The 24,050-nt window shown below is 50.1% G+C and overlaps 1 protein-coding gene across 1 annotated transcript in view; it reads right to left on the bottom strand.

Moving 5' to 3' along the window:
* ZNF618 (zinc finger protein 618) overlaps positions 1-18,523 on the bottom strand; it is a 145,545-nt gene extending 127,022 nt beyond the window's left edge. The window contains exons 1-5 of the mRNA XM_077769769.1: positions 18,413-18,523; positions 8,203-8,272; positions 7,910-8,076; positions 6,318-6,470; positions 5,924-5,978 (exon numbers count right to left, since the gene is read on the bottom strand). Coding sequence (XP_077625895.1) covers positions 5,924-5,978; positions 6,318-6,470; positions 7,910-8,076; positions 8,203-8,272; positions 18,413-18,523 — 556 coding nt within the window. The remainder of the gene's footprint in view (positions 1-5,923; positions 5,979-6,317; positions 6,471-7,909; positions 8,077-8,202; positions 8,273-18,412) is intronic.
* Positions 18,524-24,050: the final 5,527 nt, after the last annotated feature.

Below are 24,050 nucleotides of genomic sequence, written 5' to 3'. Positions count from 1 at the left end.
TGGCCCCAGGCCCTTAGCACCCTCACTGACTCAGATCTCGGTAAGACTGGATGGCTGGGGTGATGGTAAGGTTTTGGGCCAGGTAAACACTTGGCCGAGCCGTCCCCTCACTGCGGCATCGGGCACAGGCTCCAAACTGCTCTGCTACCTGTCAGCAGAGCAACCTCGGAGCCGCCGTTTTCTCACCAGTAACACGGAAACCATGACAGCCCCTGCTTCACGGAGTCATCCTCGGAAAGACATACCTACACAGTGGGGACAAGGGGGCCTCCCATACATCCCTGGATTTCCAGCCCTACAGCACTTGTCCTACATCACGTACAAGTGCCCGACTGTTTACCTGTGAACCCCACAGGGCAGGGGACCTGCCGTCTAGTTCAGCCCAGGGCCTGGCACAGCGCCTGGCATACCGACGGCGCTCAGTAAACACTTTGCAGGGAGGCGGATGGTCGACGGAAAAGAGGGCAGAGTGGGACCCGTGCTGGGCTGCCGGCGCCCTGGCGAGGTCGGACGTGCAGCGTGCGAAGCTGGGGTGTCCCGGGCTGGGGGCAATGCTCGGGCCGGCTGATGGCTACATCCCCGGGCAGGGCGAACGGGCCTCACCAGCGGCTGCAGAAGGCTCCGTGTCCTTGGCAGCGGTCTCCCAACACCCGCAGGAGTCTCTCCATGCCCTTTCGTCAGGAAGTACCACACAGTAAGTGCTCAGCAAACACAGGTTCAAGGTAAGCTCACCCTGCTCTCTCCCTCTCAGGTGACCTGTCCCAAGTCAATGTGCTTCCTCTTCCTGCTCCTCCCTCTTCTCCGTCAGCCACACAAACCTTCGCTGCTGCCCCGAGGGGTTGATAGCTGGCATCAGGTGTTCCCTGGGGCTCCAAGTCCTGTGATTCACGTTCACAATTTCTAGACCCCTTGGCACTACGGAAAGGCACGCTCCCGTTTTCCTGGGCCTCAGTTTCTCCCTTGCAAACTGGGACGAGCATGCTTGCCTCGCCTACTTCCGCGAACCACCATGCAGACTCAGCAAGAACACAGAGGTCAAGGTGCTCTGCGAGTCTGAACTGCTGGGTCAAGGAGGTATCCGTATCCATAGCTCCTCATAGGGAAGGTTCCGCCTTGTGAAGGGGCCGGTGCCGTTCTCGGAGGACACCAGCATCGGCAAGCCAGGAGCCGGACGGGCCTCCATGGACCATGCAAAGGCTGGCCTTCGCCAAGGGCGCCCGGCGTACCAGTCCCTGGCAGCCTGTGTTCCTCTTCAGGGCCGCACATGCACATTTCAACTCATAAATAAAAATCCGATTATCACAGGCTTTTCCAAAGCCAATGTGACTGAGTTTTAATCTTTCATAAAGAAAAACTCATAAAATATTCAAGCGAAGCCTATGTGTCTCAGGAGACGAGCAGGGGCTCTCAGCAGCCCCCGGCCGCAGATATGCCAAGGAGGCCCCAGGACCTCTGCCATCAACCATGGGAGAACATCTTGCCCGCTGCGGCTGGTGTCCAACCGAGTCATTAGCAGTGAGTGAGCGAGCCGGGGCTCTTCCAGCTCCAGCTAACTCTCCCGCCAGCCTGCTCTCCTTGGATGCTCTCCACGTTCCTGGCTCTTCCTACTCGACGAGATCGGGGATGCCCTGGGCTCCTTTTCAGACTGTGCCATGCTGAGAATAGGCTGAATGGGACAAAATGGGACTGTCAAATCTCTAAGGTGCACAAGGAGAGGAAACAGGGAAGAGACGCTCCCCTTCTAATCACTAATTCAGGCTCACCGGGAGGAGGCTGTTAAGCAGGAGCTTCAGCGTCCGTAAGCTGGCCTAAGGAATCTTCCTTTCCAGAATTCATTCACTCATTCTTTCAACCAAAAGTTATCTGCTGGGACGTTACTATGCGCCAGGCACTGTGAGCACGGTGAATCCCACCTCACAATGGATACAGACAAAAGCCCTGGCCCTCCTGCATGGACTAAGGGTTGATTCCAGAGCTGGGGCAGAGGCACTTGCAAGATGAACCTGGAATCTCTTGCAGAGTCTAAGAAAGTGCTCGAAGAATGATGGGGACCTGTCAAAAGGGCAGAGGGACCCTGCACAAAGGGGCTTCCACTGGCCAACTCTGGAATAATTTGAGCGATAGAAGGATAGTGATGGATTACAGCCCATAAAATAAGTAGCCAGGGGTCTACATAGATGTAAATAAGTAAGTGAATAGATGAATAAATGGGGGAGAAAGGAGAGTTGTTTCTACAGTAGACTTCAAATTAATAAACGGAGAAGGAATGATGGAAATAGGAAATCAGTATCTGGCAAACACCACAGGAATAACTGTTGCAGGCAAGGACCATCCTTGGAGGCTAAAATTAGCATAATGAGAAGCAAGAGATCTGCACAGTGGCAAGTGCAAAATCCTTATTCGTGCGAACAGTAAGAAAGTAGAGGGGCGCCTGGGTGGCTCAGTTGGTTAAGTGTCCGACTTCAACTCAGGCCATGATCTCACGGTTCATGGGTTCAAGCCCCATGTCAGGCTCTGTGCTTACAGCCCAGAGCCTGGAGCCTGTTTCAGATTTTCTGTTTGCTTCTCTCTCTGACCCTCCCCTGCTCACTCTGTCTCTCTCAAAAATAAACAAACATTAAAAAAAAAAGAAGAAGAGAGAAAGAGAGTAGAAATCGGACAGGTACCGCCTTCCCCAAGTTGTTCAAAATTAACATTCCCAGTGAGAAAAGTCCCCACCAACACCCAGCAGCCCCTGCTGAGATGCTCTGGGCAAGCATAACCTCTCAGTCCTCCGGCCAGAAGTGCACAGCCTGAAGCGGTGATCCAGCAAACATAGGACAAACCCCAAGGGGCTTTCTAAAAAATAACTAGTCAGGACTCTTTAGAGGGGTCAAGGGCATGGAGTTCAAACAGGAGCCAAGGGTCCGTCCCAGAAGAGCAGAGACTAAGGAGACAAGACACCAAAATACAACGCAGGATCCTCCGGATGGGACCCTGGGCCAGAAAGAGGCCATTAGTGAGACCAGGAGTGAAATCTGAGTAAGGTCTATAGCCTCGTTCACACTACTGCATTACTATTAATTTCCTGTATTAGTATCAATTTCCTAGTATCATTTGGTCATGAGACTATGGCTACATAAGGTGTTAACAGCTGAAAAAGCTGGGTGAAGGATGGATGGGAACTCTGTATTATTTTTGCAAATTTTTATGTCTGAAATTCTTTCCAAATGAAACGTGGAAAAAGAACTCTTTAAACCTGCCATCACGAAGTTTACATTCTTGGGGGGAGGGGATAGAAAGGAAGTATAATTTTTTTAAAAATAAGATATATACTGTTAGATGGTAAAATAGTATGAAAAAAAACAGAACAGAGAGGGATGGGATGGCAAAGGGTGTAATTTTTTTTTAAGTTTATTTATTTTGACAGGAGGGGAGGGAGAGAGGAGTGGCAGAGAGGGAGAGAGAGAATCCCAAGCAGGCTCTGTACTGTTAGCGTGGAGCCCGACGTGGGGCTGGATTCCATAAATCATGAGATCGCAACCTGAGCTAAACCAAGAGTTGGACGCTTAACCAACTGAGCTACCCATGCACCCCACAAAGGGTGTAATTTTAAACAGTATGGTCAGGAAGACTTGCTGAGGAGGACATATCAAAGTGAGGGAATGAGAGAAGAGAATAACTGGAGGATGAATTTTGTACAGAGGAACAGTCAGTGCAAGAGCCCTGAGGTCACAGTCCCTGGTGTGGCACAGGGAAATAAAGGACAGAGTAAATGGGGGCAATCTCTCAGCTCCATCCCTGCTTCCGGGGGAGGCAGCCACCTCATTCTAACCCCTCCATGCCCCAGTTCCCCCTGAACAAATTGCCAGATGGGCTACCTGACAGTAAGGCACAGTCACATTTGTGACAAGATTGGGTCCTAAAGCAGTACATTAACCTGAAATCTTACCATTTAAACTACCAATCAACTGCTCCTTTGGAAGGCAACATGCTGGAGAGCCTTTCCTCCCACTTTTCTAGAATCCTAATGGCCAGTCTGTCCTCCAGAGCCAGAATAGAGCAGTGCTTCTTGGGTGGAGCACCAGCTGAAGATGCTGGCTCGCATCATGGGACCGTGTCGTACAAAAGACACACATCCTTGCATCACGACAATCACAGTCGGCCTGGCAAGGTGCTCTCATTGTGAGCGACCAGAGAGTGGCGCTTCTCACCTCCCGGTCATCAGCCCCCCCGCACAGACTCCCCGGGGCACCTGCTACCTGCACAATTCATATTCTCCACAGCTAAATGCACATATGGTGAGATGTTGTTGATTCTCCTTCCTCGAATCATGTCCCTGCTTCAAAACCTCCCCGTGGGAGTTTCCAGGCTAGACCAGTACCTACAACTAAACACTGCAAAGTGAATTCACGGTTAGACTTCTCGTCTACAAACTCTCTGCCGGGACCTGCTACCTCCTGCCTGCCGCTGAGCTCCTCACTGGGACCGCGAAGGAACTCACAGCAAGGAACGCTACAGAAGGGCGCAGAACCGACCGGTCCTGCCTCCCCTGGCAGGCTGCTTCGTTTTCCGGGCCTGACTTGTGGCTGTGATTTTTTATTGCAGCCATATAACACGGTCATATTTTCTGCTAGTAAAATTGTCCCTGGGTCATACAATGGAATCAAATTGATCAATATTTCACGGCACTGTTACAAAAAAAGCTTTCTGGCGTCCCTGGGCCTCCCCCTAACACAATACACACACACACACACACACACACACACACACACACACACGTGCACGCATCTACGAATGGCCCATCGTCACTGGTGCAAGAGGAAAATACTACCTCCTCAAAAGGTTGCCATAAAGATAAGTGTGATAAATACCAACAAAGTGCCTTCACTCACCACTCACCCAATATTTAATAAGCATTTACTACGTGAAGCCCTTGCTGGGAGCTGAGAACACAGTGATCACAAGGGTTACAGACTCTGCCCTGGTCGAATCTGCGTCTGTGGTTAGCGACATTCCCCACCTGGTTTTCAGGGTCCTCCACAAAGATACCTAATACCTGCCTGTCCCTCGGTCCATCCGTCCGTCCATCCACATCTCCCCCTCCACACTGCCCTATCCGTCTGTGTTCCTCCCCCTCCCCCTTTCCTTCCCACCACTCCCCCAAATACTCTCTGTTCCAGCAGACCACCTGCTATTTTCAGCCTTCCTCAAAAGATATTTTTAAGCATTGTGAAATAGCATTTGCATATAAACCTGTGCTAATTATAATCTTTCTACCTCTGTATTAGTGCCTGGGATAGCCCCTCCTTTCCCCTCCGCCTTTCTCAGTATTAAGTGCACCACAAGGTCACACTCATCCTCCAGCAGGTGTCCCCGACCCTAACCCCGCCAGCCCTCCCATCCTTTCCCCAGACGCACACCTCGTCATCCTCAGAGAGCAAAGGGGGCCCAGAGCCTGACTTCTCGGGAGTTCGCCCCGACCTTTGTCTCCTCTCTGTGATAACAGGTCGAGGGCGAGGACCACGTTCACCATTTCAGAATCCTCGGACCTCAGCACAGGACAGGCATGGCAGAAGCCCTGGGTGACAAGGGTGTGGCTGCAAAACACCTTCCAAAGCACCCCGAGGTGGCACCATGGCAGGCAGCCATCTTGGGGTGGGGGGGGCGGGGGGGGAGGGCGCAGGGATGCAATCTTCCTCAGTACCCAATTCCAGCACCTTGCACAGAGCCCGACGCATAAAATAATGGCTGGTTGGCGTTGCAACTGCTAATCTCTGGAAGTTTTGTGCTGAACAAGGCAGAGGACTTCCTCTAAGACCGAGGGAGAGGAAATGAGTGATTATATGCTAACTGTGCTCTTAAAACATTGGGGAGAATTGTTCTTAGAAAGGCAGGGGTGTGCTAGGCAACAGGTCAGAGGCCATGAGATGGTCGCTCTCACCTGTTCCTGCTGCCTGTCGCCAGCGGGAACACACGCCCGCCACCACCTGCGAGTCCTGCGTGTCAAAACAAGGGGAAGAAATCTGAATGGTCTACGACGCCGTGGCCAGTGTTTCACACCCGGTTTCGCCTCTGCTCAAACACTCCTGCCCCTCCTCCACCCAGCCCACCTTGTTTACACAAGTTTTGAACAGAAAAGGTGTTTTCGTAATTAGCACAGTGTTTATATTCCAAGAAGGGTCTTCGAAAGAATTATAAATAGACTGATTCCTTACACACTTTAGAGTTCCCCCCCTGCTGAAGATCTTGTTTACATGAGCATTTTCCTTCGCAAACCTTCTTTTGCAAAGGCCAGCAGCAGTTCATGAATTCTTACAGCGGCAGCTCCGAATTACCCGGATTTTGTTGTGCCCGTTTAGACAACTTCCAAGCAGCAGCGTGGTCTGAAGGGCAGAGAGGATGGTCTCCCCCAGGACTGGAAAGCGCTCGCCAGGGGGACCAGGAGTTGGGTGAACTACAGATCTTGAGAACCTGGCTCCTGAAGGCTCCTGGAAGCGAGAGGGGCTCCTGGCACCTAGCAGGCCTCCGGGAACCTAGAATAAACATGGACTTGGGCTCAAGAAAACCCAACTTTGGGGATTCAGACACCACTTTGCTAAGGGCTGGCTAATTCAATTTAGAGACAGGGTGTTCTCGTGACAGAAAGCAACACAGAAGTGACCACCTTAAAAGGCAGCTCTCCTCCAGGGTAATATTTAAGCGTTTACATCCCTTCACCTTAGCCAGCAGGTCATTAACAGAAGATGTGCTTGGAGAGGGAAAGAATGGCTGAGTTGGGCAAGGGTGGGTAAACAAAATTAATCTCCCTGCTTCACTGACGGATTTTTCAGAGCCTGGAAAGGTCCAGCAGCCTCTCTGGATCCGGAAGGCAGAGAACACTCCACGCACAGGTGTATCTGGTGCTCAACTCATGCTCTCCCTCCCTTCTGCCCCTTGCCCTGCAGAGCACCCACAGGACACTGCCTCAGCCACCTTTCAGAAGTGAGGGGAACGAGCCTATCTTCTGGGATTAGGAGAGTAGGAGCCACAGCTGATGAATGACAGAGGCTGCTCTCGAACCCAGGATGGCGTGGCTGAACGGGATCTGATCCGGCATAAAACAGTAACCCCAGTGTCCACGCTGAGGAGCATTCCTGCTGAATTCCCTGGCTGCTCTCATCACAAACTGACGCAGGACCACAGGGACTCTGAGACATGGTGGTCCTGAATTCCAATCTCAACTCCACCAGTTACCTGTGGGTAGATGACTCTGACCCTGGGAGCCGTGGCATCTTTACCAGTAAACGCTGGGGATCCCACACCCAGCTCGGAGGGGTTGTTGCATGAGAAAGTACACAGCCGCTGAGTGAAATCGCTCTGCTCACTCCCATCTCCGGAGCCTGCACCTGCCCCTGGGCTCACCTGTCCTCACAGCCGCCCCCAAGAAACTGCCCAAGTGAACTTGATGTCAAGGGAGGGAGGAGACCAGGCACATCTGCAGGAACAGCTGCCCTTGACCGGAAGGGACTGGAAAATCCTAGGAACTCTGGTCCCAAAGGGGTGTTCAAGACCCAGACCATCACTTAACTGTACAGATGGGGAAACTGAGGCCCAAGGGCAGTGGGATCTGCCTCAGCACACGCAGAAGGTTGGTGGGGGCACCTCACAGGGGCTCAAACATCCCTTTGCTGTACCCCACTCCCAGAAGGGGGTGGGCACGAGGGGAAAACTCTAAGAAGGTGATGCCGCATCCCCAAACCCTCACCATGTTCCACTGGGTTTTTATAGACTTTAACAATTTACTGACACCAGCAGAGCTTATGAAGGAGTTTAATTGAATTAATTAGGCAGTCACGACTTACTCCTGAGTTCCCCCTTTGGCTCCTGGGAGGCTGTGCCAGCCGCCTGCTTAACCCGTTGCATCCTAGACAGGCTGTCACTCACTCACTTGAGACAGCTCACCGCGGACTTCACCAGCATCACCTAAGTAGCCCTCACCCCAGGCCCGCATGGACGCCGACACCGAGCCCGTGTCCGCACCAGGCTCCTGCCCGACCGTGTGGCCGAACACTCCAATGAGGGAGGTCCCCTCAGGTGGGTGAGTGCTGCCTCCTCCTGCAGGATTCCCAGGCACAGAGGCAGCAAGGGCAGGGGGTGCCCCAGCGTGGAACCCCCCATCCCTGGCCCGGCCCAGGCAATGGCCAGCCCCGCCCCCATCTCCTTAGCCTCAACTTCCCTCACCATAAAGCAGAGGCTGGTTGATGGCACTCCGGGAGTGCCCCGAGCACCAGTAGCAGCAGCGGCCCCGGGGCTGGTCAGAAGGCAGACTCCCGGGAACCCCCTCCCTCCCATTAGGGTCTCGGGGTGGGGGGGGTCAAAGCCTGGGAGCTGTACTATAACACTCTCCAGGCGATGCTTAGCACACGCTGAAGTAGAGAAGCGCTCTGGGTGATCATGGAGATTCTGGAAGAAAAAGTCTGGGAAACAATCCAAAGCAGGAAAATCAATTCACTTACAAGATACTCTTCACGGCATTATTTATAATAGGGGAGAAACAGAAATATCCCAAGATCCCCCAAACAGGGCATTGCTGGGTAAGCCAGGATACCACCACATCATGGAACACCATACAGCCAAAACCGCAGGGTTCACAAGAAAGTTGGGAAATGCTAATCTTAGAACATCGAGCTTTATTTTTTTCTTTTAAGCAGGAAAGAATTGTATCTGTTGCACCTATTGATTAAAAAACATACAAATAAACCAGGGGAGCCTGGGTGGCTCAGTTGGTGAAGCACCCGACTTTTAACTCAGGTCATGATATCATGGTTTGTGAGTTTGAGCCCCGCGTCAGGCTCTGTGCTGACAGCTCACAGCCTGGAGCCTGCTTCAGATTTTGTGTCTCCCTCTCTCTCTCTGCCCTTGCCAGTCTCTCCTCTCTCAAAAATAAACGTTAAAAAAAAATTAAAACACACACACACACACGGGACACCTAGGTAGTTCAGTCGGTTAAGCATCGACTGGATATCGGCTCAGTTGATGATCTCGCAGTTTGTGAGTTCGAGCCCCAAGTCTGGCTCTGCACTGACAGAGCCTACTTGGGATTCTCTGTCTGTCTCTCTCTCTTTCCTCACACCCTCTCTTGCCTTCAAAAGAAATTAAACACACACACACACACACACACACACACAATTAGAAGGAAAAGGATCAAAATGTCAAAGGTATAAACATTTGGTAGGGATCTACAGCTGATTTCCTTTCTTCCCAAGTATTTTGCCGTGTTTTTCAATGTTTTCTATAAAGCACATTTGCTACCTTATATAATGAAGTAAAACAAACCGCTTTAGACAAAACAAAGATTCTGGGAGAAGACACTGCTTGGAAGGTGGAAGGCTGCACACTGATTGGAATTCGCTCGGCATTTGGGTTCATGCCTCATGCCAGACTGTCGATGGCTGGGACAGGGGTGGCCCTGTGCTCGGGAGGTGTGAAGGGAGGGAGGACGGACAGATGGATGAAGGAGAGTGGCATCCCATAAAACATTCCATGAATCGGGCTTCTCCCCTGACACGTAAGTGGATGAGGTATTTGAGTCAGAACGTAATGGTGAGAGAGAAAACATCCCTGAAGAAGCCAGACCCGAGAGAACGGAAAATCCATCTGCGCCCACGGAGACGGCCTGCCCAGCCCCGCACACACTCCCGCCTTCTCCTGCACGCCCCTGGCAGAGACGCTCATTAGGCCAGCAAGAAGTCACTGTTTCCAGAAACTTCTAAATCCCTGAAGCTGGCATCCGGGTGGCAAGTCCGCTCAGGCGCGCTCATGGCCGAGTGGACACGGCAGGAATCAGTAATCACAGAGCGGAGAGCAGAGGCCAGGTGAGCAAACGCCGGCGTGGACCCGAAGCTGGTTGGGCAGGACGCTCCCATTTAGAGGCCATCAGGCCAGCACCCTGCAGGAGGGACAACACATACCAAGTGCGCAGGAAGATCCCGGGTGTGACTGCCACTTAGTACGGCAGGGACAAGACACGGCATCGGGTGGTCCCAAGTCATAGAGCAGCCGGGCTGGGCCCTGAGGACCACAGGTCAGGGGGCAGGGCGTGGGATGAATGCACCCCTTGACCAAGCACCAGGGGCTAGGGAGGCTGGACCAGGATGGAAAGGGACGGAACAGCCCCACCGTGCTCTGCCCAGGCTTGCTGGCCCAGGGAGAAAGCAGGTCGCCAACCTGGGCCTGCTGGCACACAGCACCGTGAGGGCACGGGACAGCTGCCCGCTGGGCTCTGGGACAGCCACGTTCGCCCAATCTCAGGAACAGTCAGTGAGCAGTTGGTGGGGGACAAGGACACCGGGATCATCCTCCTAAGCCACCTGAGTGCTCCCCTTCCGTGTCACCCCGCACTTCTCCACACCTGTCATCAAGGGGGAACAGGGTCCAGGTAGGAGGACAGTAGCCTCTGGTCCCTGACCTCCGAGCAAGAGGCAGCCAACTCTCCACCCCAAGCTGTGGACACCACCTGCCCAGGACGTGCCTCAGTTTCCCTTTCACATCACACGCTGGGTAACAGCTCCATCACATCCAACCCGCTCCTTTCCCAAACAAGGCACCTCAAGGTCAGAGAGGAGAGTGTCCTTGTGCAGCCACACGCAGCAGAGGGGCAGCACTGTACCTCAAATCCCAAGTTCAGGGACTCCCTTCCCAGCTCACCAGTGGTTCAGACCCTTCAGGACTCACTGCTTTAACAGACAAACGGTGATCGATCGCTAGGTACCACAAAGTCCTACAGAAATGGACCAGAATGGAGAACTAACAAAGGGTAATGAGTTCCCTGTCCCTAGAGGGGTTCAATCAGAGGCTGGACAGATGATCACTTGGCAGGAATGACGCTTACAAGACTTTAGGACAAGGGGCACCTGGATGGCTCAGTCAGTGAGTGTCTGACCCTTGATTTTGGCTCCGGTCATGACCCCAGGGTCGTGCAATGGAGCCCCGTGTTGCGAAGTGTGGAGCCTGCTTGAGATTCTCTCTCTCTCCCTCTGCCCCTCTCCCCTGCTCGTGCTCTTAAAAAAAAAAAAAAAAAAAGGAGATACGTTGAAGAACAAGGCCTGGGTTAGTGGGGAGGGAATGAGACAAAATGACTTTGACATTCTACCCTTAAATTGGGATACCTTATGATTCTTTCCCGGGGAGGCACCACAGTGTCTGGTAAGATACAGGTGATGAGGGGCGTCTGGGTGGCTTAGTCGGTTGAGCGTCCAACTTTCGCTTGGGTCATGATCTCGCGGTTCGTGGGTTCGAGCCCCGCATCGGGCTCTGTGCTGACTGCCAGCTCAGAGCCTGGAGCCTGTTTCGGTCTGTGACTCCCTCTCTCTCTGACCCTCCCCTGCTCACGCTGTCTCTCTCTCTCTCTCTCCTAGAAATAAATAAAAATATTAAAAAAAAAAAAGATACAGGTGATGAGTCTAAACAAGGTCTTTGAACTGGGTGCCCCTCCTCCACCCTGCCTCAGGGGCCCACCAGGGGTGGCTACACAGGGGCTTATTTTAAGCTCAGGGCTGACCTCCCCATCAGGCAGAGGAATCACGGCACCGAGGTCCCACATACCTTTAAGGGCCACAAACATACTTTCGTTTCCTTTAAAATCAGACTAAAGAAACTGAACTCTTGGGATGGAGAAAATGCTGAACATATAATATTAATTTACTCATCTTTATACCAATGCAGTCATAAAATACAATTTTTAATATTTCTTATGGAGGAAAAAGCCCACAAAGGCAAAGACCTACGGCTTACTGAAGTCATAATGGGGCCCTCCTGCCTCAATTAAAAAAAAAACTGCCTTTGGGGTGCCTGGGTGGCTTAGTCGGTTAAGCGTCCAACTTTCGCTTAGGTCATGATCTCGCAGTTCGTGGGTTCGAGCCCTGCGTCGGGCTCTGTGCTGACTGCCGGCTCAGAGCCTGGAGCCTATTTCAGAGTCTGTGTCTCCCTCTTTCTCTGACCCTCCCCTGCTCACGCTGTCTCTCTCTCTCTCTCTCATAGAAATAAATGAAAATACTAAAAAAAAAAAAAAAAAAACTGCCTTTAGCTATTCAATATGCTGAGCTCCTATGTAAGGTTTCCTTATGCAGAGGTTCTTGGCCCAGAAAGATTTCTGAAATTTCGCAGCAGGTGAAGATCATGCCGTTCACTCCAGAGTTTTAGGGTCTTGATGTAGGAACAGATGAAATGTGGTGTCAGAGTAGCCAACTGAGCTTTGTCAAGCCAAAGGCTCCATTTCTCTGACACAGGTGCACCTCCCCGCTCTCATGACCAATCCTGACCGGTCACTGGCAGAGTCACCGTCTCCTGATAAAGGAATGGGTGGGGGGGACGTCCAGATGCCTCAGGTGGTTGAGGGTCCGACTCTGGATTTCGGCTCAGGTCATGATCTCACAGTTCATGAGATCGAGCCCTGCATCAGGCTCTGCGCTGACAGCTTGGAGCCTGTTGCGATTCTCTCTCCCTCTCTCTCGGCCCCTCCCCCCGTGCACGCACACACTTTCTCAAAATAAACACTTTAAAACAAAAAGTAATGTAGGCATGCTGTGTGTTATCCTTCCTTTGCATACTATTTCCAATGGACACCTGGAGACATAGGAAGTGTCAGGTGGAAAATAATACCGCTGAGCTCTTCAGAAAGTGGTCCCACACGTCATACTCAACCCCCAGCTCAAATAGTGAGCAGTTCGAGTCTGAAGGAGGTAAGTCCTGAAAACTGGATAAGCTTATCAGACAGTCCCATCAGAGGAAAGGAGAATCCTTTAAAGGAAAACATAGCCAAGGAAAACCCAGCAAGTTCAGGGACAGACGGCCACCTAGGTGAGGAATCTCGACATGCCACGTGGGTCACTCAGGGAGCCGGTTAGAACCTCGGAGTCTCGACCTCCCGCTCCCCCGGGACGCGGAACCTGGAACGTCTGCTCGTGGGGGTCGCACCTGACAGCCGCTCTAGCGCCAGAGGTCCTGGGCCACCCTCAGAAAAGCGCTCGCCTACTAATGAGGACACATGGGGCTCGGGAGCGTCCCCAGATGGCTGGGCCTTTGTTTCTGGGTACCTACACCTGGGTAAGGTGTCACCTCACAGGGCGCCTTGTGCGGCAGCCTCAGAAGTAATACGCACTGGGGCGCCGGGGTGGCTCAGTCAGTTAAGTGTCTGACTTCGGCTCAGGTCATGATCTCACAGGTTTGTGAGTTCGATCCCCACACTGGGCTCTGCGCTAACAGCTCAGAGCCTGGAGCCTGCTTCAGATTCTGTCTCCCTCTCTCTCTGACCTTCCTCTGCTCATGCTGTCTCTCTCTCAGAAATAAATAAAACATTAAAAAATTAAAAAAAAAAAAGAAGTAGAATGTGCACAGACAGTGCGGTGAGCTTCCCAATAACATGCAATACATCCGACCCCCCCACACCTACCCCACACCCAATTCCTCTGCTCTCCCAGCCTCAACCCCCACTCCCCTGGCTCGTCCCTGTCCTTGGGGCTGACGAACTAGGGCCCCAGGGCTGAGAAACCAGGGCCTGGGATCTCCCCCAATGTGCTCACTCTCAACATAGTGCAGTTTGGGGCCAGAGTCCACCCCAGCAAAGGGAGGGACAGCCAGGAAGCTTCACCCACCCGACATGGCAACAGAAGAGCTGACTGTCAGAACCTGGGACGGCACGCCACCCCACCACCTGTCAAACCCAGGTCAGGCAGGAGAAATGGACACTTTTGTTTCTACCTATTCAGCCTCCCTTCTTCTAATACAGAACTATCTAATCCCTTCCAGAACCCATAATCGGAGTGGTGTCCGTGGGCTGTCCCCCAGACCCCGACCCCAGAACCCACATCTGTCCAAACCAAAGAAAACACCCTCTTGACACCATGACTGGCTCAGGGATGAGCCTATGACCCAAGCTGGGCCAATGGGAGCCTTTCTTGGGCCTTTTCGGTTAAAATCCTTAGGAAACAGGTACCCTCTTTCCACTGGGGTTAGAAATCAGCCTATGGACACCGCTGCCACCGCCTGGGGTGAGCTGCGTGAAGCCTAAGTTAGCACCAGGGAAGAAGAGCTGAGAGATGGGGAGCAGTGCACTTGTACTGTACCTGGGGCCGGCCCAGGACTCGCAGCAGGCACACCAGTAAATGTCCCTTTGGGCTTATGCAAATTTGAGATGCGCCTGTCACCTGCAGCCTGAGGGGTCTTGACTAAACCGGACGGTCTGTTGTATGAACTGGCAGATTTGGTTTAAAGGCAGAAAGAAGCCATGCTTTGCTGGGAATTGGCCATATGACACTGGGCAAACCATGCCACCTCTCTGTTTCCATTTCATCCCTAGCTCCCATGGTTGTGGTGGAGAATTAAACTATATCCCAGTGACTACATGAAGCATTTGAAATGTCATTCAGCATCTGCAGGTGCTCAAGAGATGTCAGGAAAAGAAAGGAGCANGGAAAAACTTTTGTTGTTCAGGGCCTGGCCTGAGGCTAGCTTGGCAGAGTGAAATGGCCACCAGACACCCAAGTCAAAAGAGGAACAGCTAAGAGAAGCCCTCTCTTCAGAGCCATAAGCCTTGGCAGGTTGCCAACCCTTTACAGCGCTCAAAGAGATTCCCTCTCATCATCTACCCCCACAGCCCCTGCTATTAGAACGAGACTCTCAAAGGCACAGTAGCACAGCCTTTACACAGGTCAATTTGCAGTATCGTTAAAATGCTATATCTCTGGGGTGCCTGGGGGGCTCAGTCGGTTGAGCTTCTGACTTCAGCTCAGGTCATGATCTCATGGTCCATGAGTTTGAGCCCCACGTTGGGCTCTGTGCTGACAGCTGAGAGCCTGGAGCCTGCTTCAAATTCTGTGTCTCCCTCTCTCTCTGCCCCACCCCTGCTTGTGCTGTGTCTCTATCTCTCAAAAATGAATAAATGTTAAAAATTTTTTTCCTTTTAAATACAGAATCTCTGACCCCCAGGAAGCCTCTTCCAAAAATCCNGACTAAGCCACCCAGGCGCCCCGATGTAACTGGTTCCTAATCCTGACGGAGCACGAGGGACCAGATTTACCTCCTACCTTAAGCAACCAAGTAACCGGACAAAACAATGGTCTCTAAGCACTGGACAAGAGGCAGCGCAGGATGGTGATCCCTTAGTGAGGAAAAGCAATTTCTGGAGAATTCTAGGCTGAAGAATTTCTAGGCGGCAGTGCAGGGACGGGGAACCCAAGTAGACGGAGTTCAGGGGATGTCACCAAGTTGAGGGGACAGTTTAGAAGTGGGGAAGACAAGGAAGCTGTGATATGCAGGGTAGAGAGTCAGAGAAGACAGAGGTGCCCAGAGAGTGCACTCAAATTCTTCAGTTGCTTTTGTACAAATCAGAGCATGCACACAAGGAAACCACCTGAGGCGAGGCCAGGAACCACCAGAAAGAACCAAGTAGAACAATTCTCAGGGCTCACCTAGAGCTAAGAATAGTTCACATTCCCAACAGCCAAAGTGGGGAAATATAATAACTAATGGCATTGGGTTGAGTACTCGGAAAGGTATGGCCTCAAAAGCAGGGAAAACTTAGCCCCAGGCCAGGGGTCGGTACACCTTAAAGGCCAGTCAATATTTTAGGCTTTGTGGGTCACTGTGAAACCAGCCATAGACATACAAAAATGAATGCGCATAGCTGTGTTCCAATAAAACTTTATTTACAAAAACAGGTGGCAGGCCAGACTGGTTCCATGGATATGGTATGCCAAACCCTGCTCTATTGTAAAGAGTGCTCTGGTGATCCCACACAGTGTAACTGCTGTGGTAGCCAGAACAATGGCTCCCCCTCTCCCTCCACATCCGAATCCCTAGCACCTGTGAATGTTAGGATACAGGCAAATGGAATTAAGCTTGCTAATCGAATGACCTTGAGGTGGGGAGATTACCACGGGTTATGCGGATGAGCACAAGGGTCCTTCTACGTAGAAGACAAACCAGAGAAAAGGCAGCATGAGAAGGGCTGTGCCCAACACTGCTGGCTGGAGAAATGTAGCCAGAGCCCAAGGAACACAGGAAGACTCTAGAAGCTAGAAAAGGAAACAGATCTTCCCCTAGAACTTCCAGAAGGAACAGAGTCCTGCCAACATCCTCACTTTAGCCCAGTGAACTCCAACTCATACTTCCAATCTCCAGAACTATAAGCTAACAAATCTGCGTGGTTTTCAGTCACTCAGTGTGTGGTAGTTACAGCAGCAATCAGGAGACAAGCACAAAAGCAATAAAGGAATAAAGCACAAAAATACTTAAAGGCATACTAATACATCCAGCACTGAGCAATGCAAACTTCACAATGTCTGTCAGTCAAAAATCACTGGGCATAAAAGAGGTAGAAGAACTCATTAATAGGAAGAGACCCGGAAATGACCTAGATGACAGACGCGAAGGACGTTAAAAGAGCTATCATACATGTACTCCATAAATTCTTGAAGGGAGGAAAAATATGAGACACAGAAAGAGACACAGGAGATTTAAAGAAGACTCCAGTCAAACTTCCAGAGATGAAAAATAACAACGCCTGAATGAAGAACTGATCAGATACTGAAGAAAGAAAGACCTGATGAACTTGAAGACATAACAACAGAAACTGTTAACAATGAAACACAGAGAGAAAATACAGGGACAAAAATAAACAGGGCATCATGAGCTGTGGGACAATGTCAAAATGCCTAATATATATGCAACTGGAGTCCCAAAAGAAGAGGAACGAGGGAGAGGAGAAAAATGGTTATTTGAACAAATAATGGCCCAGAGTTTTTAATCTGGTGTGAACTACAAACCCACAGAACCCAGAAGCTTAATGAATCCCAAGCAGAACAAACACAAAGAAAACCACTCTGAGGCACATCACAATCAAACTGCTTAAAACCAGGGATTTAAAAAAAAAAAAAAGTTTAAAAAGTGGTCAGGAAGCTTAAGAAGATATAATGTACCATGGAACAAAATAAGAATTAGTCACCTCCTCACCAAAAACATTAAAACATAAGACAGTGGGGGCACCTGGGTGGCTGAGTCAGTTTAGCATCTGACCCTAGATTCTGGCTCAGGTCATGGATCTCACAGGTATGTGAATTCAAGCCCCCACACATCGGGCTCTGTGCTGACAGCATGGAGCCTGCCTGGGATTCTCTCTCTCCCTCTCTCTCTGCTTCTCCCCAGCGTGGTATATGTTCTCTCTCTCTCTCTCTCAAAATAAATAACTTATTTTAAATTTTAAAGCAGGGAAAAAAGAGGGGGCGCCTAGGTGACTCAGTCGGTTAAGTGTCTGACTTCAGCTCAGGTCATGATCTCATGATTCCTGAGTTCGAGCTCCGTGTTGGGCTCTGTACTGACAGCTTGGATGGAGCCTGGAGCCTGCTTCGGCTCCCTCTGCATCTCCCTCTCTCTCTGCCCCTCCCCTGCTTGCACTCTGTCTCTCTCTCTTTAAAAAAAAAATAAACATTTAAAAATTAAAGAAATAAAACATAAAGTGGAATAACATTTTTTAAGTACCGAAAGAAAAAAAAAAAAATCTGTCAACCCAGAATGCAACAAGGAGCAAAAATATCTGTCAAAAATCAAGGATTTTATCACCAGCAGACCAACACCACAAGAGTGCTGGATTTTGGATTATAAGGGCCAGAAAACTGGCAACACCCAAAACACCCATCAGAAAGGGGCCAGTGACATAAACTATGACAGATCCTTACAAGGGGACAGGGAACACTGATAAAAATCGCAGCCAATCTACTGGGGCTGACATGAAACAGCCCTGTGACATCCTACTAGGTGAGCAGAGCTAAGCTGTGCGACAATATGAATGGTTCATATCTGTGCATATAAAACAAGCCCTAGTGGAGCGCCTGGGTGGCTCAGTCAGTTAAGCATCCGACTTCGGCTCAGGTCATGATCTCATGGTTCGTGGGTTTGAGCCCTGCATCGGGCTCTGTGCTGACAACTCAGAGCATGGAGCCTATTTCAGATTCTATGTTTCCCTCTCTTTGACCCTCCCTTGCTCATGCTGTCTCTCTCTCAAAAATAAATAAAACATTTTAAAAAATACTTAAAAAAAAAAAAAAAAACAAGCCCTAGCAAGAGATGCTCCACGGTCACCAGAGCTGTCCTGCTGGAAACGGGGCTTAGGAGGATGGGGGGCATCGCGAAGGGGCTCTTTCCATTCCGTCCTTTATACTGCCAACTTCTCGTCATCTGAATTGTTTTCAAAGAACACGTGCGTCCGTGTGATTTCAAGTTCAAATATAAAATACAAAAGCGGTCCTCAGCTGGGATTCAAGGCAAGCGCAATAGACAGTCAACTTCTTGACTGGCTAAGTACTATTTATGATTCGCTCAATTTCGGGTATGACGAGAGCTATTTCTTTTGCTTCTTTCAAATATCCTCTTTTTCATTCTAGCCCAAACTCCCCACCTGGGTCCACATTGTAACGAAGGTCTCACTGAAGCCCACACGGGAGCACAGACGAGGATGCTCGCCGCAGCTTTGTTTGGGGGCCAGGGAAGCTGAGGCCTGGTTATCCATCGCGGAGCGGCGGATGGTTAAAATCCACCCAGTGGCTCAAAGTAACATGGTGGATCTCAAACGCTTAAAGCTGAGAGGCAAAAGTGAAAAACAGAATGAGATCTGGACACTAGAGCGCTGAGGGGACACTTATTAAACATGCACATGACACAACAGCACACACTTTGCAAGAACACTTATAAACCAAAAGATGCATGTTAAATACACAGAATACTGGAGAGAGCAGAGGCGCAGTGCCAGGAGAGTGGATAGGGATAAAAAGAATTAACTAAATTAGACAGGGCCTTAAGGATTGTAATGAGCCAAAAATGATCAAGCGCCCAAAACTGAGTACATTAACTTAACGTGCTACACGTCAAAAATAAGGGGCAGGTGACATCTGAATGACCACATGCCGGTTGCTTTACGTGTATTAACTTATGTACTGCTCATTATGAACTCTCTCATGATGTTCTGTGAGCTCCAATTTATAAAGAAGAAACTGAGACACAGAGAGGTCCAACAACTTGCCCAAGGTCACACCGGGAGGAAACGGCAGAGGCAAGACTAGAATCCAGAATGGCTGGTGCCTGAGTCTATGCTCTTCACCCCCAAGGGCAGCCTCTGCCTCTACCTACCTGACTTACAACGAGGAAACAGAAGCTCGGCCTTTTCTCGAATCCAGAAAACCAGACTTAGAGCCTGTATCACACCTTGTCAGATCCCTTTATGTGGATGCAAAACGGGCCCCCGAAAGGCATTGCAGGGCCACCCGGAAGCCAAGAAAACCCAGGCCAGTTTCTCCCCACTGTGGCACTTAGTCCCACTGCCTCAAGGCCAGCTGCAAAAGTGAAGAAATGAACGAAACAAAATTTCTTTGGAGACTGGTAGCTTGGCACAAAAGGCCTGAAAGGTCAGAGACTGAGGGAGGGGCAGGGGAGAAGGCGAACCCCGCTTCCGGGCCTGGGAGCCAGCCCTGAAGACACCCAGAGGCCCGGGTAGCAGCCGCACGAGGCAGCACGTCCGAGCTCCGAGGGCCCACGAGAACCCTGGGTCCCGGTGGGGGCCGCCGCGCAGCCAGGACGGGAACCCCGGCCGGGGAACAAGGGACCTCGCCGCGCCTGAGTGCGTCCCGGCCCGGAAAAGCCCGCGAAGCCCTGGCACGGGCGCTGATGGATCCGCTAATGTCTCACTCAAGTTGTCAGCATTTTGTTAGAGCCAATTCAGTGGGTAATTAAGGAAAAAGTTGGGACCAGATGGGGAAGCAGATGCTCGCTCAGCCGCGAGTGGAGTTCCCTGCAAGCGTCTGGGAGGGTGCCGGGCTGGCCGCGTGGAGAGGGAAGGGCTGAAGCGACAGCCCCAATAGTGGGAGAGAGGGGAGGCCCATTTTCAAGATGAAGAAACTGAGGCCCGGAGAGGTCAGGGGCCTAGGGGGCTGCAGGAAGAACAGCAGGCAACAATGAAAGGAAAACCAGAAGGCTGAGAAGAAGGGGGGATTCGGCCCTGCGGCAGAACTGCAGACAAGGCAGGACCCGCGCCCCCCCCCCCAAAAAGGAGAACGAAGAATCTCCACGAACAGGGAAGAGGGTTCCAGCCTGGATCCCAGCCTCAACTCTGCCTCTTCCTTGCTGCCTCCCCTCAGATAAGTCACTTTTCCCCTCTGGGGCTGCTTACTCATCCCAAAATGGAAGGGAAGATCTCTGTACAGTCCACTCAAAGAAATGACGGAGTTAACCACCGGGCACGGGTGTTGAGGGCGGGAGTCAGGATGCCTGGGTTTGGTTTCTGGCTTCCCTACCCACCAAATGTGTGACTTGTTTCACTCGGCCTCAATGTCTCCGTCTATAAAATGGGAGTAACAGTGCATGCCTCACAGGTACGGTGTGAAGACTTAAGGTACGGTGTGAGGTCTAAGATGGGAAGGCTCAGAACAGTGGAAGACACAGTGTTAAATGCTCAAATGACACCCCCTACGACCGCTACCGTGGAGCAAATAAAAAAATGACTGCCAGACAGTCCCGCAGCTAGCCAGGAAAACACCGACGTTTCAGTGTTAACGGGAAAAGGCAGGGTATAACACTGTGGGCACTATGATGATAGCTGTATTACACAAAGGATAAAAGGCCACCCAGAAAAAAGACAAAGTTAACAGAGAACTGCTGATTGAGATTACAACACGATACAACGAGGGATTTACTTCCCTCTAATTCTCTGCATTTCAATTTTACTATATGGATAACTGCTTTTATAACAAAAAGGAGGGGTTAAATACATCGAGTTTTAGTTGGTCTTAAACACAAGGAGTTTTAAATGTCGGGGCTTTTTCACGGGGCTCCTAATTTATAACACTCGCAGGACGAATGAAAACAAAGACCAAAGGCAGTGGCAAGCTAACCGGACGGTGAACTCCAGAGCCGCAAGGGGGTGAGAGTGGGGAGGCCTACGTGGCAGATGCTGCCGGGACCGCCAATGCCTCCTCCGCTCCCCACCCCGAGAGACTGACCCCAGGAATAAGAACACAGGAGGCACTGTTTACACAAAGGTCTAGACCAGGTAAACCCGTCTAATGTGAAGATGATCAGAAGAGCCGCTGCCTCTTGAGGGAAGTACAGCTGACAAAGGACCCGAGGACACATTCTGGAAGCTGGGAGTGTTCCACGTGGCACCAAAGGGAGGAGTTCCTCGGGTCTGCCCGCTTACCCAAACCTTCAGCTGGGACTGTCCCGTTTACTTACGTAAGTCTTCCTGAAACAGCTGTCCTGACGTCACAACCACCATCCCACCGAGTAGAAGAGCAGGTGGAAGTACAGGTAATAAAGGAAGAGCAGCGCGCTGATGGCGGCGGAAGCCAGACCACAGGACCTGGTGGGGTGCTCTACAGCTCTGTTCATTCAGCATGCTTCTGAAATTTTCCGTAATATTTTAAAATTTATTTATTTTTTTTTTGAGAGACAGAGACAGAGAGAGCAGGCAAGCAGGGGAGGGACACAGAGAGAGAGAGACAGAACCCCAAGCAGGCTCTGTGCTGTCAGGGCAGAGCCTGACATGGGACTCAATCTCCCAAATCATGAGATCATGACCTGAGCCGAAGTCAAGAATCAGACGTTTATCCGCCACCCGTAATATTTTTTTAATAGGAGGAAAACAGTTATGGTGGCTTATCGAAAGATTAAACACACAATTACTGCACGATCTGATAATTCCACTTCTTGGTATAGACCCAAAAGAACAGAAAGCAGGATCTCGAAAAGATGTCTGTACGCTCGGGCTCACGGGAGCATTACTCGTGATAACCAAAGTGTAGACGCTGCCCAAGTGTCCACCGATGGATAATGGGATACACAAAATGGCATCTGTACACACAGCGGAATTTTACAGCCTTGAGAAGGAAGGAGATTCTGATGCGTGCTACCACACGGAAGAGCCTCCAGGACACTACGCCAGTCACAGAGACAAATACTGTATGATCCCACTCATAGGAGGTACTCAGAGTAGTCAGCTTCAGAGACAGAAAGTGGAATGGTGGTTGCCGGGGTGGGCGGAGGGGGAACGTAGAGTTCTTTACGGAGAGTTTCCGTTTCACAAGATGAAGGTCTGTAGATGGGGAGCACAGTAACGTACGCATACTTAACACGACTGAACCGTACACACAAAAATGGTGAAGATGATCAATTTTGTTACATACTGTATTTTAACACAATTAAAAAGTTAAATTAAAAAAAAAAAAGGTCCTGAAATCTAGCAGGTGATTTTACATACAAACCCGCCTGCCAGGGAATTTCTGCTGGATGTCAGGGAGGTGAGGATACACGGAAGGGGTCGCGATGACCCATCCGCAGCCGCCCTCCTGGAGATTCTGACACAGAACCGGTAAGATGAAAATCAAATACATCACCCCTGGGGGTGGTGACAGGACCCAGAGGGAATCCCAGACATCACAGTGGTGGCTTACCTTCTACTTTCCAACTCAACCTTGACCCCATGAGCACAGAATCCAGGCAGAACCACTGGGCACGTCACAGTGTAGCCTCACAATGAGGGGACTCAGACTGAGAGAATCTACAGCCCCAGCCCGGCCCCCTCGACCTCTGGCCGCCGTGTCGCCCACCTGTCCCGTACATGGACAACATCTGGCCCGCCCCTTTCAACTCAAGCCCTGAGAAAGCTGCTGCTGCTATCACTGCAGGGTCTACACCACACCAGATCATACCTGTCCTTATTTAAAAGGAACAAACGAAGCGAGCGGGGGAGGGAGCAAATAAAACAAGATTGTGTTAAAAAAAAAAAAAAAAGGAGAAAAACGTTCTACTCAAGACTCAGGGAAGGAGCATGTAAAAGTTTTACTCCAGGAAGCTAAAATAAAATGTAGGCAGACTCTCCTTTGCACCCCCAACAAAATTAAAGAAAACAAGAACAGAGTAAAATGAAAGGTTAGCTCAAGGAATTCAGAAGAGAATACGAGGAGTCAAATAATGGCACAGCGGAACGATAACGCGCATCACAGGAGCAGGGACCAGCACGGCTGTCAGCACAGAAATCAGAGTCAGGGCATGTAAAGGATACACCTGAGAAGCACTTACAAGCCTCCGAAGAGAGAAGCGGAGGCTCAAATAATCAAAACAACAGATAATGCAGAAAACAAACAATAGGACTATATGGATATATATGGATAACTGCCGTTCCAAGAAGAAAGGAGTCCAGTGGGACACAATGGAACAAAAATGTTCCTATTATGAAGAGCTAAATCTGTAGACAAAGTATATTCTATGCACCTCGCAAACTAATAAAAAGACACCAAAACATGGATATTGCTTGGAATATCCCTTGAATTTCAAGGGGGAAAAGAATGCTACAGGCAATCAGGAAGGTGGAGGGTGGGGGGGTCAACCATGAACATAAAATACCACGTGGCCTCTGAATTATCCAGTATTAACCACCTAAGACTAGGGGGCATCTACAGAGTACTGAGCAATAAGATACGCAACCCAAAATGCTCTATTCATCCAAGCTGCCATTCACATGAGAAGGAATCAAAAATACCTTCTCAGTTATATAAGTACTTAGAAAAGAGAACGCTATAATTAGATAAAAGAAGTTTTAAAAAAAAAACATTAGGTATTATAATAAATATAGCTTNGCTCAGACTCTGAATTTTTAAATATTAAAAAAAAAAAAAAAGACGACAGGCTATGTGAAAGAAATACAGCTATTTTTCTAAAGGGCACAGAAAGGTTAAAAGAAAAAGTAATAAAAAGAAGAAGTTAAACGTACAATTACACCAGGTAAACTCCAACAACAGAAAGCAGAAAGTGCTTGATAAAAATCACGGGAATTAAAGGTGAAATCAGGAAATGCTCTATAAAAATGAGAAAAACTACAACTTTGAAAGCAGAAAACATAGAACAGGTCAAGGAGGACCTATTTTTACAGATTACGAGTACAACCCATAATAAAAATGTGAGCAGGCAGGCATGTATTTCTGTTAAATAACCCAGAAATAAAATATATAAAGTAAAATAGAAAAAGCAAATTAACACCAAAAGAAACA

This window comes from Crocuta crocuta, unplaced genomic scaffold, assembly GCF_008692635.1.
Source record: "Crocuta crocuta isolate KB4526 unplaced genomic scaffold, BGI_CrCroc_1.0 scaffold95, whole genome shotgun sequence".
Lineage (NCBI taxonomy): Eukaryota > Metazoa > Chordata > Mammalia > Carnivora > Hyaenidae > Crocuta > Crocuta crocuta.
The sequence above is the reverse complement of the archived record's forward strand: the minus strand, read 5'-3'. Positions and strand labels throughout refer to the sequence as shown.